Source organism: Pogoniulus pusillus, chromosome 27 (genome assembly GCF_015220805.1).
Source record: "Pogoniulus pusillus isolate bPogPus1 chromosome 27, bPogPus1.pri, whole genome shotgun sequence".
NCBI lineage: Eukaryota > Metazoa > Chordata > Aves > Piciformes > Lybiidae > Pogoniulus > Pogoniulus pusillus.
The window spans coordinates 869,824-886,413 of record NC_087290.1 but is presented as its reverse complement, the minus strand read 5'-3'; the positions used below and the strand labels follow the sequence as shown (position 1 = coordinate 886,413).

At 56.1% G+C, this 16,590-nt stretch overlaps 1 protein-coding gene across 7 annotated transcripts in view; it reads right to left on the bottom strand.

Annotated features, from left to right (window-relative positions):
* The window catches only part of COL26A1 (collagen type XXVI alpha 1 chain), a 260,234-nt gene that overhangs the window by 28,969 nt on the left and 214,675 nt on the right, over window positions 1-16,590 (bottom strand). For 6 of the 7 annotated variants that reach the window (XM_064166240.1, XM_064166243.1, XM_064166244.1 and 3 more), the window contains exons 6-8: window positions 12,752-12,799; window positions 7,321-7,437; window positions 6,444-6,596 (exon numbers count right to left, since the gene is read on the bottom strand). In XM_064166240.1, the coding sequence (XP_064022310.1) occupies window positions 6,444-6,596; window positions 7,321-7,437; window positions 12,752-12,799 (318 nt within the window). The remainder of the gene's footprint in view (window positions 1-6,443; window positions 6,597-7,320; window positions 7,438-12,751; window positions 12,800-16,590) is intronic. The other variant, XM_064166241.1, reaches the window with a different exon arrangement.

The following is a 16,590-nucleotide window of genomic DNA, read 5'->3' as shown; positions in this document are numbered from 1 at the left end:
TGCACAGTGGGAACCAGCCCCAAATCTGCCACCTCCAACACACTTCCTGCCACCTGAGAAATCACACATGGATCTGCAGCTCCTTGTGGTCTGGCATCAGAGAGCTCCTGAGCCAATCTGGCAGCCTGGCACATCCCCCCCAACCCAGCCAGCTGGCACAGGGTGAGGTGGTGGTAGATATTGTGAGGTCCAAGGAACCTCCTCATGGAACTCTCCTGGCATTTAGGGTTCTTTCAGGTGTTCAGCTGGCAAGCTTGAGCAGGTCCTTACTAGATCCCTGCTAGAGCAGGGTAGAATTAGACTGAATATTAGGAGGAAGTTCTTTATTATGAAGGGAGTGAGGCCCTGGAAGAGGTTGCCCACAGGAGCTGTGGACATCTCATCCCTAGAAGTGTGTAAGCCCAGGCTGGATGAGGCTTTGAGCAACCAGGCTAGTGCAAGGCCCCCTCCAGCTCAAGCTATTCTATGGCTTCTGTGGTTCTGTGATCCACTGAGTTCTGGGAAATGGATGGGAACAGGAGTGGAGCAGGGAAGGGAAAGTCATCAGCAAGAACCACCTTCCTTCCCTGCTAAGAACAAAACCCAGCAGCTGTCTTCATCTTCCCTCATCTTGGAGCCAATGTCTTACCACTTCAGCTGCCAACTGAAGAGAGAACTCCTGGCCTTAATCACTGCAACTGTAAGCCCATAGCCAACAACTCCGTGGCCCTGTCCTGTAGCATGCCAGTCACTGTGGAGGTGCCTGCTGGTGGCACCTTCCATCTGAGCATCCCACCACACTAGCTGACACTTGTGGAAACCTGGGGGCAGAAATTCCATGACCACCCAGGCAACAAGGTCACAAAACAAGGAAGGGAGCCACCATGTCCTGCTGCAACTGAGATTTGTGATCCACTGTCCCAACCAGGGTTGTATTTAACCTGGTTGAAGATGTTGTCTTCTGGTCACTAGGATGGTGAAGCCCCTGAGAAGCTTCTCTCCATAGCTGGAGGCCACCATGCAGCAGTCCTGTCCCTCTGCTCTTGCCCATGACCCCAGCCTTGCTCATGTCTCCTTCCACCCCTGTCCTTCAGTCACCACAGTGAAGTTCAGGGGCTCCCTTTGCAGCAGGAGACTGCAAATGTCTCACTGCTGTGCTGATGCAAATCCCAAGCAACACCAGGAGGGTCAGATGGGTGTTTGCTTGCTCTGCAGAGTCCAGCCCAAAGGGCAGAAGGTGAAGTCTCCAGCAGCGTTAGCAGACACTTTGTGAAGCCTTTTCAGCTTCTGGAGTGTTGTCAGTGGGAGACAGGACTTCAGGCTGGTTGTCTGAGGGCAGCTCCTAGAGAGAGCTGTGAACACTCTGTGGCTGCCAAGGATGCCAGCCTGTCTGTGCACTGCCTCCCTGGCAGCAGCAGAGCACAAGGACCACCCCTCTGAGAACCAACATTTCCTGCCCAGAGCCCCGCAGCAATCAGGCTCCTTTGACCATCCACCTTCCCTGCCTCCCAGCCCTGAAATAAACCAGCTGAGAGTGTTTCCATGTTCAGAAGGAAAGGTGCCCAAGTGAGGTGTGTAATCTCATCACTCAGAGGTTGATTTGACCATGTCAAGATCCATCACAGCTTGGGAGGAAGATGGACTTGGGGAACGACAGCAAACAGCAGTGAAGGCATTAACAGCTGCAGAGCCCTTTGTGGCTAAAGGACAAAACCAAATGCAGAGGGGAGAGGATGGGCTGCAAACAGCCAGGACTTAATTACTGCTGGAGCCAAGCCAGGGAGAAGGATTTGAGTTAGAAACCATTCCAGCTAAGTGGTAGAGCACTGCCATGACAGAGTGACTGCCACAAATCCACCCATCCTGACACCTGACTCTGAGGTATTTAGGAAAGGTGATTCCACAGCTCTGGCACAGCAGAGAGCTCTGCTCGACAGCCATCAGCTCAGCAGCTCCTGCTTTGGCTCCTGCAGCACACAAGTGTGGACATGCAGGAAGCCTGGAGTGGCTCCTTGCTCCCCTGCCTGCCCAGGCACAGCTCACTCAGCTCAGGGTTTCCTACCAGGCAGAGCTCCCCAGATTAAATGTGTTCAGTTTTGAGCCCCTCACTCCAAGAAGGACATTGAGAGGCTGGAGCAGGTCCAGCAATGAAGCCAGGGAAGAGCCTGGAGAACAGGGCTGGGGAGAGGCAGCTGAGGGACAGGAGGGTGTTTAGTCTGGAGAAGAGGAGGCTGAGGTTAAGAAGGCAGCTCCCAGGTCCTCCTTTTCTTTAGGCTGAACAACCCCAGGTTAGCTGAGGGACCTGGTGGGGTTATTCAGCCTGGTCAGGAGGCTGAGGGGAGACCTTCTGGCTCTCTGTGTTTCCCTGAAAGGAGGCTGGAGGCAGAGGGGGTTGGGCTCTTCTCTCTGGAATTAGGTGACCTAATGAGAGGAAATGGCCTCAATTTGTGCCAGGGAAGGTTCAGGTTGGAGATCAGGGAAAATGTCTTTGCTGCAGGAGTGGTCAGGGATTGACACAGGCTGCCCAGGGAGGTGGTGGAGTCCCCATGCCTGGAGGTGTTCCAGAACAGTGTGCCCATGGCATCTGGGGACAGGGTTCAGTGGCCATGGTGGTGCTGGGTCAAAGGTTGGACTGGAGGATCCCAAAGAGCTTTTCCAACCCAAACAGTGCTGTGACTCTCTGAAATGGGACTGCAGTGCTAAAGCACAACCCTCTCGTGTCTTGAGGCACTCTCTCCATGCAGAGTGCATCAGGGAGAACTTTTCTTAGAAGCCTCTGCTCCTTACAGACAGGGCTCATCCTGGGGCCACAAAGCACTTAGAGCAGTAAATGGGAGCAGGACTCCTCCCTTCTCAGCCACCTGCTCTGCTGAGCCAGGCTCTGTGGGCACAGGGCTCTGTCCTGTGTCAGTGCTTCTGGACACAGCAAAAGCAGACAATTGCCTGCATCCTGTGAGAAGATCTGGGAGCAGTTTGCTCCGGGAGCTCTCCAAACCCTGGCCAAGCCAAGAGAAAGAGCACAGGCAGCCTGGCCTGGGCAGACAGGAGCACCTGTGTGCTCTGGAGGAGAGTACAAGTGTCCTGCAGAGGGGAGAGATGACAGCACAAGAGGCCCTGGCTGAGGCAGTGACTCAGTGGCTCAGGCACAGCTCCCAGCAGCGCTGAAAGCCATCGGTGTGGTCTGTAACTCAGACGCTGCTCCCTTCCTCTTCTCCTTTCCCTTTGCTTCCTCTGCTCTTCCTCAGCAGGGGCCTGGTGTGCAGCAGGCTTTGGGATGTCACTTTGAAACCAGGAGTTGCCTGCCCTTTCCCCAGGGACGTGCTGGGCACACTGGTGAGCTGCTGTGTCCTCTGCCTTCTGCCTGCCCAGTGCAGTGCTGCCTTCTCCTGAGTCCTGTGCAGCTGAGACCTCTGGGGTCAGAAAAGCAGCTCTGTGGAGAAGGAGCTGGGAGTGCTGGGAACGAGTTCCCCATAAGACAGCAATGTGTTCTGGTGGCCTAGAAGGCAAATGGTGTCCTGGGGAAAAAGGGAGGTCCACTGCCCCCTTTAGTCTGTCCTCAGGAGGCCACAGCTGGAGTGCTGGGTCCAGTTCTGGCTCCCCAGTTGCAGAGGCAACTGCTGGAGAGAGCCCAGGGGAGGCTGCAGAGCTGCTGAGGGGCCTGGAGCAGCTCTGGGAGGAGCAAAGGCTGAGAGCCCTGGGGCTGAGAGCCTGCAAAAGAGCAGCCCCAGAGGGCATCTGAGCAATGCTCAGCAAGAGCTGAAGGAGCTGTGGGGGCAAGAGGCTGTGGCCAGACTCTTGTCAGTGGTGCCCAGGGACAGGAGAAGGGGCAATGGGCACAAACTCCATGGACCCCAGAAGGCTTCATGTGAAGAGGAGGAGCAAGTTGTTTGTTGTGAGGGTGCTGGAGGCCTGGAGCAGGCTGCCCAGAGAGGCTGTGGAGTGTCCTTGTGGGGAGAGCTTCCAATCCCTCCCCGGGCATTGTGCTGCTGGGCATTGTGCTGTGGGTGCCCTACTGGAGCAGGGGCTTGGACTGGATGATCCCCAGAGGTCCCTTCCAGCCCCTCCCTGCTGGGTTCTGGGACTGGTGATTCTCTGTAGGAAACCCTCCACAGAGTGACACTTCCATCCTTTGCTCCTCTCCCTGCTCACTGCCCTGGCTGCAGCAGGCTGCAGAGGACTGTGCTGGCTGCAGGCTGCTCCTGCCCCGCTCGGTGCTGAGCGGCAGAGGATGCTGAGCTCCGTGCCCACAGCCCCAGCCGTGGGGTGCAGCAGCTCAGCTCCTGCCCTGCATCTCAGCTTTGTAAAGGACCAATTGCTTTGATTTGTTGTGGCAGGATGGAAATGAAGCAATCCTGTTGTAATTTCTTTCTGCTACCTGATCTGGAGGAGACAACTGGGACCCATTTCTCCTCCACAGCACAGTGAAGCTGTGAGGAATGATTTGTTTCTCCTCTTTTGGGCTTCTGCCTGCTGATAAACATTGCCAAGAGGAACTTCTTGTGATTACCACAGGCAGATGCATTAACCATCACCTTCGGGCAGAATCAAACCCTGCTCCACGACTAATGAGCTGCTTGGGCTCCCTCCCATCCCCACAGGCCCACATGCCCATGAGCAGGAATCTGCTTCCCTCTGCTGTCAGCAGCTGGGATCCTGATCGCTTTCAGACGTGCTCCGAGCAGAACACAGAAACCAGCTCAGATAACGCCCCCAGGGCGTCCGAGGGCAGGTTGTATTGGCTGTGAAGCAGCAGCTGTCCACCAACCCAGGCCCTGGCATCACGGAATTTGTTTGGCTGGAAGAGTCCTCCCAGCTCCTCCAGCCCAAGCTGCCACCCAACCCCCCCTTGGCCACTAAACCAGCCCCCCAGGTGCCACGGGCACACGGATCTGGAGCATCTCCAGGGATGAGGACTCCACCACCTCCCTGGGTAGCCTCTGCCAGTGCCTGAGAGCCCTCTCAGTGAGCCCTCCCCTGGCACAATTCCAGCAACCCTAGAGAGAAGAGCCCAATCCCCACCTGGCTCCAACCTCCTCTCAAGGAGCTGTAGAGAGCAATGAGGTCTCCTCTCAGCCTTCTTTTCTCCATGTCCCTCAGCTGCTCCTCCCCAGCCCTGTTCTCCAGATCCTTCCCCAGATTTTTAGCCATTCTCTGGACCTACTCCAGCCCCTCAATGTCCTTCTTGGAGTGAGGGCCCAGAACTGACCCCAGAGTTGAAGCTGTGGCCTCACCAGTGCCCACTACAGGGGCACAATCCCTGCTCTGCTCCTGCTGGCCACACCATTGCTGACCCAGCCCAGGATGAGGACATAGAACAGAATCAGTCAGGGTTGGAAGGGAGCACAAGGAGCAGCCAGTCCCAACCCCCCTGCCATGCCCAGGGACACCCTACCCTAGAGCAGGCTGCACACAGCCTCAGCCAGCCTGGCCTCAAACACCTCCAGCCATGGGGCCTCAACCACCTCCCTGGGCAACCCATTCCAGCCTCTGACCACTCTCCTGCTCAACAACTTCCTCCTCACCTCCAGCCTCACTCTCCCCACCTCCAGCTTTGCTCCATTCCCCCCACTCCTGACACTCCCTCACAGCCTCAAAAGTCCCTCCCCAGCTTTTTTGTAGCCCCCTTCAGGTCCTGGAAGGCCACAAGAAGGTCCCCTGGGAGCCTCCTCTGCTCCAGCCTGCACAGCCCCAACTCTTTCAGTCTGTGCTCACAGCAGAGCTGCTGCAGCCTCTCAGCATCCTCCTGGCCCTGCTCTGGACACTCTCCAGCATCTCCACAGCCCTCTTGTCCCAGGGGCTCCAGAGCTGGATGCAGGACTCCAGATGGGGTCTCAGCAGAGCAGAGCAGAGCAGAGGGGGAGAATCCCCTCCCTGGCCCTGCTGGCCACACTTCTGCTGCTGCAGCCCAGGCTCTGCTTGGCTCTCTGGGCTGCAAGTGCACACTGCTGGCTCCTGTGGAGCCTCTCAACCACCAGCACCCCCAGGTGCAGCCACTCACTGCCCAGCCTGCATTGGTGCTCGACATTGCTTGGGATATTCCTCTTACAGGCCAGAAAGAGGAACTAAATCACAGCTCTTCTAAAACCAGCAGTGAGAAGAGGGTTTGGGGCACTGAGAGTTGTTCCCCACACCTGGTTTTCTGGGTTCATCGTGGTGAGTTGGTGTCCTCTCAGCTCCATGCTGAGGAGCTGCTGTGCAGAGGGTCTCTAGCGAAACGCCAGAGCTCAGCAGGCTCACAAGAGGCAGGTGGGTAGAGAAAGGCAGCAGAGGTGAATCCCCCAGCTCCTGACATGTTTCATCTTCACCTTGAGCAGGACCTTGCAGGGGCCCCACAGCCCCTGGCTGTCCTGCTGCCCCAGGGAAGGCAGGGCTCTGGCAGGCAGGTGGGAGGAAGATCTGAGCTGCTCCTTGCCTGCCCACTGCTGCTGTGCCACCGAGAAATGGGAAGCAGGGAGGAAACTTACTTTCTTTTTCAGCTGTGGGCTGGAGTGAGTAGAGAACCCCTTGCTGGAAGGTCAGAGGAAGGCTCGGAGTGGCTGGGGGCCCTGGAGGGCCTGGGGGCCCTGGGATCCCAGTTTCTCCTGGAAGTCCTCTTGGTCCTTGAGGTCCCAACAGCCCTGTGCAGAGGCAGGAGAGGATGTGTCAGTGCACTGGAAGATGTGCCAGTGGTGCTGCCATGACAGGGGGCAGTAAGAAGACAAAGCTTCTGTCCTGCACCCTGAGCACTCAGGGCCACTCTCACGCTCAAGGCTCCAAGTTCAGCTTCCCAAGGCACAGCCTGTCAGATGGGCACACAGCACAGAGCCTGAGCTCTGGTACCTGTTGTGTGATACGTGGGAACATGCTGGGGGTGAACCAAGCCTGCTAGCCAAGGAACAGAGTGCCCCTGCCAGAACCCTGCCAGCCTTCTGCTCCCCTTCACACACAGAAGCACCTCCGGTGCCACTGTGCCACCCCACAGGCTGGCACCGCCGCTGGAGGGCAAAGGCAGCTCCAGCAGGCAGAGGGGGAGGGTTGAGCAGGGAATGCTCTGCTCCAGAGGCTGATAGATCCCAGTCTGTGCAGGGTGGGGAAGCAGGGCCCTGCTCTCCACCTTCCTGGGACAAGCTCTCTCCAGCTCCACAGGAAATCCCAGAGCCTGCCATTGCTCCTGGAGGTCGTTGCCTGCTCTGAGAGCTGCTGGCAGATTTCAGTGCCTAGGGGACCTGCAGGGGTGGATTCAGTATCAGCTCAAGATGTCCAGCATCCTGTGTCCAGGCTCTGGTGATCTGCTGTCACAGAGAACTCGGGTAGAGCAAAATGTCTCCTGTGCTGCCACCACTGCCCTCCCCCAGGACTCACCTGGTGGCCCTGCTGGGCCCCTCTCACCCGGCTGCCCCTTCTCTCCTTTTGGCCCTGGTGGGCCTGGAAGACCAGTTGGTCCAACTGGGCCTGGAGGACCAACCTGTCCTGGCAGCCCTGAAAAGATCAAGGAAGGAAAAGAGTTGGAGGCTAGGACACTGCTGGGGTCAGCAGCCTTTAGCAGTCTGGAAAGCAGGAAGGGCACTCAAGGATGGAGAGGAGACAATGCAGCTTTGCACAGACAGGGTGGTGCTGGTGGCAGCAGCTGGCTGGGGTGTGGGGCACAAGAGCCACACTGGACCTTGTGCTCCTCTTCCTCCAGTCTTTAAGCACACAAGCATGTCCCTGTGCACGAGGCCACCCTAAAACATCACACAACCACGGAATCATTTGGGCTGGAAGAGACTTTAAAGATTACTGAGTCCAACCCTTAACCCAGCCCTGCTGGGGCACCACAAAGCCATGGCCCTCAGCACCACAGCCATGCAGCTCTGAGACCACTCCGGAGATGGGGACTCCACCACCACCCTGGGCAGCTTCTTCTAGGCCTTCACAACCCTTCAGGGGAAGAAATTGCTCCTCATGCCCATCCCAAGCCTCCCCTGCTGCAACTTGAGGCCATATCCTCTTGCCCTGTTGCTTGCTAGCAAGATGTGCACCTCCAACTGGGATGTGCACCTCCAGCTGGGATGTGCTGGTTAAAGCTCAAGTGAGCCCAGACTGTCCCTGTCCCAAGGTCTGAGTGGCTCTGGGCAGGGTCTGCTGGTCCCCCAGGAAGTCCCTTGCAAGCTCCACCAGAGCAGTGCAGCTCCACAGCAGTCCCAATGTATGGAACCAGCCCAGAGCTGTTAGCAAAAGCAGACCAGCCCTCGGCTGACCTCTGCCTGCTCCCGGAGCCTCTGCACCAGACGTGTCTCTGCTTCCTGCTCTCTGCCCTCATCCGACAGGAGGCCCACACTGAGCACCAGCAGGTCTCAGCCCAGACTGCAGTGAATGCTGCTGCAGGTCTGAGCTGACTTAGATGTCACTGAGACCAGCAAACTGAGAGCTGAGCAAACCCACCTGGCAGCACCAGCAAGGGTTCCAGCTCAGCAGGATGCTCCTTGGCAAATCTTTTCCAGCCCCCTGTGAGCCTACCTGAAGTGCAGGCAGTGCTTGTGATGTGGTGCTGCTGGCACCAAACAAAGCCTCCGTGCTGCTTTCTTTAGAGTAAGGGAAAGCACAGCCCTTGGCAGCCTCAGAGGGCTCTGCAGCACAGCTCTGTGCCCTGGGCTCAGGGAAGCAGGGAAGGCAGTGTGCAAACATCAGGTGAGCAGAGGTGGGAGAGCTGCTCTGCCTGCTCACATTGAGTGGTTAATGGTTACAGCACAGGAATCAAGTGTCAGAGCCAAGAGTCAAAGGGCTCTGAGCTACCACAGAGCTCTGACCATTAGAAAGCTTTGGTGGATCACAGAATCCATCAGCTGGAAGGGACCCTCAAAGGTCTTCTTATCCAACCCCCCTCAGCAGGGACACCTCCAACTAAATCAGGTTGCTCAGGACTCTACCAAGTCTGACCAGGGATGAGCAACCTGTTCCAGTATTTCACCACTCTCATTGTGAAGAGCTTCCTCTAATGTCCAACCTAAATCTCCTCTGCTCCAGTTTCAAACCATTGTCCCTTGTCCTGTCACGACAAGGCCCTGGAAGAAGTCCCTGCTCTTCCCTGCTGTAGGTCCCCTCAGATAGTGAACTGCTGCTCTAAGGTGTCCCTGCAGCCTTCTCTTCTCCAGGCTGAACAGCCTCAACACTCAGCCTGTGCCCACAGCAGAGGTTCTTCAGCCCTCCAGATCAGCTTTGTGGCCTCCTCTGACCCACTCCAGCAGGTCCATGGCCTTCTTGTGCTTAGGACTCCAGAGCTGGCCCCAGCCCTGCAGCTGAGCTCTCCCCAGAGCAGGGCAGAGGGGCAGGATCCCTTCTCTCCAGCTCTGCCCACACTGCTTTGGATGCAGCCCAGGCTGCCCTTAGCCTTCTGGGCTGCCAGTGCCCACTGCTGGCTCCTGTCCAGCTTCTCACCCAGCAGCACCCCCAAGGCCTACTCTGCAGGGCTGCTCTCAACCTCATCACCCCCAGCCTGGACTGATAATGAGGATTGCCCTGACTTAGGTGCAGGACCTTGCACTTTGCCTTATTGAACCTCAAGAGATTCCATTCAATGCAAGCCATGAAGTCAGAGGAAGATCCTCCTGAGCTCAAAGCTCAGTGCAACCACACTTTGAGTTTTAGGCTCTATGTCTGACCATCACCCACCAGAGGGGAAGTTACTTATGGACAAACTCTTAAGCAATATCCTTCCCCAGCCCTGGTATCAGAAGAGGTATTGGACCCTCCAAGAGCAGTGCCTGGAGAGGCTGCTGCAAGTAGGCATTGGAGAAAAATGGATGGGAATTAGAAGAGAGAAGGGGAAAACAATCACAGAATTTGGACTGGAAGAGACTTCTAAGACCATCAAGTACAAACATTGACCTAAAGGCACCAAGCTGGCCACTAACTCCCCCACAGCTGACGCCAGAGGGCACAGGCTCCATGTTAAACAGGACTTACAGCTCCCACGTTCAGGTCTGGTTCCCACTCCAGGTGTTGGACAGACCACTTGGGGCAAAAACCTTGTCCCATCCAAACAGTCACCCAACAGCTCTGCACTTACCAGAGCAAAGCAACTACACCTCAACATCAGAGCTCCTGGAGAGACTCCCCCTCCTCCCCATTGATTTTGTGCCATTCCAAATCATGCTCTCCCACAAACAGGAACTCTCTTCACCTCTGCTCCACGGTGAAGCTGAGCAGACAGAAGACATCAGATTCTCCAAAGGCTTTGTGTGGGAGGCTGTGTCTGTGCTATGAGGTTACTATCACTAAGAGAGATCTGATCTCAACAGAGATCTGATTTAATTAAAGTACTGAATAGGAACTGATCATGGACTTGGGCAGGCTGCAGAGCTGGGTGGTAGGAACCTCAGGAAGGTCACCAAGGACAAGTGCAGGGTCCTGGCCCTGGGCAGGAACAACCTCCTGCAGCAGGGCAGCTGAGGGGGGACCTGCTGGGAAGCAGCTGCAAGGAGAAGGAGCTGGGAGTGCTGGGGGACAGCAAGTGCCCATGGGGCAGCAATGTGCCCTGGGGGGCAAGGAGGCAAATGGTGTCCGGGGGGGCATGGAGGAGAGTGTGGGCAGCAGGGCAAGGGAGGTTCTCCTCCTCCTCTACTCTGCCCTAGTCAGGTCTCTTCTGATGGCTCCAGTTCTGGGCTCCCCAGTTCAAGAGCCAGGGAACTGCTGAAAAGAGTCCAGGGGATGCTGCAAAGCTGCTGAGGGGCCTGGAGCAGCTCTGTGAGGAGCAAAGGCTGAGAGCCCTGGGGCTGAGAGCCTGCAGAAGAGCAGCCCCAGAGGGCATCTGAGCAATGCTCAGCAAGAGCTGAAGGAGCTGTAGGGGGCAAGAGGCTGTGGCCAGACTCTTGTCAGTGGTGCCCAGGGACAGGCCAAGGGGCAGCAAGGGGCACAGAGTGGCAGGCAGGAGGTTTGATGTGCAGAGGAGGAGCAAGTTGTTTGTTGTGAGGGTGCTGGAGGCCTGGAGCAGGCTGCCCAGAGAGGCTGTGCAGTGTCCTTGTGTGGAGAGCTTCCAACCTCCCCTGGACATTGTGCTGCTGGGCAAGCTGCTGTGGGTGCCCTGCTGGAGCAGGGGCTTGGACTGGGTGATTTCAAGAGGTCCCTTCCAACCTCGATGTGCTGGGGTTGTGTGAATGAATCTCAGAGTTTAGTTCCTATCAGGTTGCTCAACCTTAGGACACAATCTGCAGACTTTTCTGTGGCTCCAGGGCTCTTTTTATGGGTCTCACCTGCCAGATGATGCTGCAGGTGGCCAGCTCAGGCAGGGTATTAGAAGCCAGAGCATTTGGTGACAGCAACACAAAAGAGCTTTTCCACCCAACCAAACCTCTCCAACACACCTGAAAGTTTATTGCAGCAAATCCCTCCCAGCAGAGAAGGAAGAGCAGAGGCACTGCTCTGCAAGCATGTCACACTGCTGCTCAGCTGGGCCAGAACATCTCCTCACTTCAGTAAGTCAGCCTCAATCCTTCAGGTCAGCCTCTGCAAGTCACTGCTGTGAACTTGCTGCCAGCATCCTCAATCACCCTGCTGCAGCAGGGCTGGACACAAACTGGCACTTCCTTCCCTGAAGGTGCAATGTGCTGAAGGAAAGGCTGGGAAGAGCAGCAGTGAGTAATGTGTGAGGCAAATGCTCAGCCTGGTGCCAAACGGTGTTAGCAGCACAAAAGAGACGAGTGCAAGGGGAGAAGAAAGTGGAAAGGACTGGGAGGAAAGGCGGAGGGAAAGAGCAGCCCCAGTCCTCTGCTGGCTTTGCGTTCAGAGAGCTGAAGCAGGGCACTCTGCTCGTGTGGAGCTTAGCAAAGGCATGCCCAGAGCATGCCCAGCAGCTCCCACTGGCCCAGCAGGGAGCACCACTAAGATAACAACTGTGTCTGCTCCACGGGAACGAGTGGCCAGGGAAGCCAATGGTGTCCTGGGGTGCGTGAGGAAGAGAGTGGCCAGAAGGATGAGGGAAGTTCTCCTGCCTCTCTACTCTGTCCTAGTCAGGCCACAGCTGCAGTCCTGAGTCCATTTCTGGGCTCCCCAGCTGCAGAGAGCCAGGGAAGTGCTGGAGAGAGTCCAGGGGAGGCTGCAGAGCTGCTGAGGGGCCTGGAGCAGCTCTGGGAGGAGCAAAGGCTGAGAGCCCTGGGGCTGAGAGCCTGCAGAAGAGCAGCCCCAGAGGGCATCTGAGCAATGCTCAGCAAGAGCTAAAGGAGCTGTAGGGGGCAAGAGGCTGTGGCCAGACTCTTGTCAGTGGTGCCCAGGGACAGGAGAAGGGACAGCAATGGGCACAAAGTCCATGGACCCCAGGAGGCTCCATGTGCAGAGGAGGAGCAAGTTGTTTGTTGTGAGGGTGCTGGAGGCCTGGAGCAGGCTGCCCAGAGAGGCTGTGCAGTGTCCTTGTGTGGAGAGCTTCCAACCCCTCCCCGGGCATTGTGCTGCTGGGCAAGCTGCTGTGGGTGCCCTGCTGGAGCAGGGGTTGGACTGGATGATCCCCAGGGGTCCCTTCCAGCCCGCCCTGTGCTTGGACTTTGTGATTCCACCACACACATCCTGGCTCCTCCAGCCTCTCCACGGGGCAGTGCTTCCCATCCTTGCTGTGCTGGGAGAAGCGAAGGTCTCCAAGATGGCATTTCCCCTCTCTGACCAGTGCAGGCCATGACTAGGTCAAAGCCAAAGAAGAAACTCAGCCTCTCTGCATCTCTGAGGCTCCCAATCACTGAGGCCCCTTCTGCTTTGTGAGCCACATCACACACAGGACTGGGCACAGCAATGCTGGAAAGAGGCAATAGCAGAAGCATTGACTTACCCTGCGGGATGAGCTGCTCCTCCGCACCTCTGTGTCCTTTAGACTCTTCTTAAGGAGGTCAGAGGAAAGAAAGAACAAAAAAACAACAAACAAACAAAATAATAAGAAGAAGTTACGGCAAAGGAGGCCTCTGGCTGCCAGCTGGCTCAGGCAGAGAGGGCTTTCTTGTCTCTGTACTCAGCAAAATGGGTCCTGTTGACTATGAAGCTGATGGGGCAGAGCAGCGGAGCTGTCTTGGCAGCCCTGACAGCTCTTAGCTGAGTGACTGTGCTCAGCCTTGCCACTCACACACAGATAACCACTTCAATGGTAGCAAACTGCCCTGGACCCCAGCCTGGAGAGGTCTGAGCCAGCCCTGGGTGGGAAGGGCAGGCAGGAGCACTCCCAGCAGGCAGAGCAGCCAGCCCTGGCAGCTGGTTTTGTGCTGGGCACCAAGGGGCTGCCCTTAGCCCATCCTCTTGGGAAACTTGGTGGTCTTCACAGGGGAAAAGCCTTCTGAAGTCCATGCCTGCTGCTACCCCACCAACTGCTACATTGGCAGCCATGTCCCAGGGAGTGGAACACCTTCCACAGGAGGAAAGGCTGAGGGAGCTGAGGAGACTGAGAGGTGACCTCAGTCATAGCGAAGAGATGTCCAGAGCAGTGTCAGGAGGACAGAGCCAGGCTCTGCTCAGTGATGTCCAATGACAGGACAAAGGGCAGTGGGTGCAAGCTGGAGCAGAGGAGGTTCCACATCAACATAAGGAAAAACCTTGTCAGTGTGAGGGTGGCAGAACCCTGGAGCAGGCTGCCCAAAGAGGTTGTGGAGTCTCCTCTGGAGACATTCAAAACCCACCTGGACGCATTCCTGTGTGACTGCTCTGGCTGCTCCTGCTCTGGCAGGGGGCTTGGACTGGATGAACTCTGGAGGTCTACTCCAGCCCCTGATGTTCTGTGATTCTGTCTGCACCCAGGCTAAGATTCAGAATCTCTTTGGCTAAAAGACCAGTAGTAGAACAAGGCAGGCAATGCTTCACAAAACCCCCTGGGGATGGCACTGGGAGGAACAAATAAAGGCTTCCAGGAGACCCTGAAGAGGCCTTCCAGGATCTGAAGTGGGCTACAGGAGGGCTGGAGAGGGACTATTGACAAGGTCTGGTAATGACAAGATGACGAGGAATGGATGTAGAGTGGCAGAGGAGACACTGAAACTGGATGTTAGGAAGTTCTTTAGAGTGAGGGTGGTGAGAGACTGGCACAGGTTTCCCAGGGAGGTTGTGGAGCACAGAAGCACCCAGGGAATGTTCTGCCCTAAAAGGTAAAAGTAAGCCCTGACTTCTCCTGATGTGGTTGAGACTGGCACAGTGCCATGCTGACTGGCTGCTCTGTGGCCATTAGTCTCAGACTGTGCTAGCAAAAAGAAATGAGCAGGTAAAGACAACCTGCTCTGCCTTAATGTGCCCTCTGCTTCTGCCAGGGCTTCTGCCTCACCGCTCTGGCATCCTGATGTGCTCTGCATCATGTCTGCAAAGCCGTAAGCCCTGCTGCAGATTAACAAGCCCTGATACTTTGGGTTTGTCTGCTTGGAAACTGCCTTGCTTCAAGTATCTTTACTGAGGATCTGTGTGGAGCTATTTCTTGCTGACGGAGGACATGATTTGACAAACATGAGCAACCTGTGCTGCAAAGAGTGTCCTTGGAGCTCACCTCGGAGGCAGGAACTAAGGCAAAGAAACAGCCCCCACATCCAGCTGCAAGGGGGCAGGATCTGCTGGCCTCACAAAAATTTGTTTAAGCCTTAACCTCTCTGTGCATTAGGCACAGCTCTACCCTACCTGTGCCTTCCACATGCACCAATCTTAACTAAGCCAGCTGAACAGGCCTCTGCTAAGTTGGGCATAAAGGACACCATATCGCCTCCACGAGGGGAGATGATTTAACCACACTGGTACCTGTCCTTATCTGGCCACAGACTCTCACCAACAGATCTGGACCAGGGGATCGAGTCCAGCATCAGCAAGTTTGCAGATGGCACCAAGATAGGAGCAGCTGTGGAGCTGTTGGAGGGTAGCAGAGCCCTGCAGAGGCACCTGGCCATGCTGGAGGGGTGGGCAGAGGCCAATGGGATGAGACTGAACAAGGCCAAGTGCAGAGTTCTGCACTTCGGCCACAACAACCCCAAGCAGCACTACAGGCTGGGGCCAGAGTGGCTGAGAGCAGCCAGGCAGAGAGGGAGCTGGGGGTGCTGGCAGAGAGGAGCTGCAGAGGAGGCAGCAGTGCCCAGGTGGGCAGCAGAGCCAATGGCATCCTGGGCTGGCTCAGGAGCAGTGTGGGCAGCAGGACAAGGGAGGTTCTTGTGCCCCTGTGCTCTGCTGCCTCCTCTGCAGCTCCTCTCTGCCAGCACCCCCAGCTCCCTCTCTGCCTGGCTGCTCTCAGCCACTCTGGCCCCAGCCTGCAGTGCTGCTTGGGGTTGTTGTGGTTGAAGTGCAGAACCCTGCCCTTGGCCTTGTTCAGTCTCATCCCATTGGCCTCTGCCCACCCATCTAGCCTGGCCAGGTGCCTCTGCAGGGCTCTGCTACCCTCCTTAATTCTAATCCAGCCTAACCCTTTTTCCCCTAGCCTCCTGGGCATCTTTGTGACATCTCACCTCAGATCTCCAGATTTACCACATGAGATATAGGTGGGTTGGTCTGGTTACTTCTGAAGGGAGGGAAAGAGTGGGGGGGCTGGGGAGGAGGTCTGGGTGGTTGGGAGCCCTCCTGGCAATCTGATAGTTCTGGGGGGGTGTTGTGTTTCTGTATTACTTTTAACTTGTATATCTCTGTATCTGTCTGTGTCTATATCTGCCTGTAAATTCTGCTAAGCTGTAAATACAGCTTCATTCCTTAACCTCCAGCCCAGCTGAGCCTAGTCTAGGTGAATCAAAGCTGGGAGGAGGGGGCAGGTACATCCAAACCATCCCAGCAAGCAGTATAATTGGCCACAAGAGCCTCTTCCCAGCTCAACTGAGCTTAAGGTTGGTTGTGTTATTGCTGGTTATTCCTTATGTGTTCTAGATTCTGTTATTCCTTTCTGGAATGTTCTCAGGAGCATTGCACAGGACCAATATAATTTAACATTAGTGGGCAGGTGGCAAGAGTCCTGACCATCCAAATTCACAAACAATATTCATTGTTGAATTGAAGTGAATATTGAGTGAGAAAAATCTTGTGTCATTAATAGTGACCATAAAGAATGGGCAGCCCCCACCCCACCTGCCTGCAATTCCCTGCACTTCACCAGCACCCACAGTGGGCTCCTTTGGCTGCCCCTGAATTGTGCACAGGAACTGGAGTGGGCTGGGCAGGAAGCCAGATGTGGCCCCAGACCCACGACACAAGCCCAGAAGTCCTTGGCAGAGCAGGTGTTTGAAGGCAGGGGCTGGAGCAGGCAATAATGTGGCAATAAGCAGCTCAGCTAATTGCTCCTAACTGCTGCAAGACACTGTCCTGACCTGAAGGGCTCCAGTGCCTGCCTGACTCCCACTTGTTACTCCAGAGTCGTTATCCAGGCTGGGTGGAAAAGGCTTCAAGATCATGGAGTCCAACAACCACCACCCAACACCTCCCTGCACACAGCCCTTAGACCATGGCCCTAAACCCCCTCATCCAAATGGCTTCTGAAGGCCTCCAGGGATGGGGACTGCACCACTTTCCCGGGCAGCCTGGATCAGTATCTGCAACCCTGCTGGGAAGAAGTTTTCCTAACATCCTACCTGAACCTCTCCTGGGGCAGGGGAAAGTGCAACAGCAAACAATGACCTGGGTTTTGGAGGGGATCACCTCCTGGATATACTGCAGGGGTGGAGGGTGATGGAACTG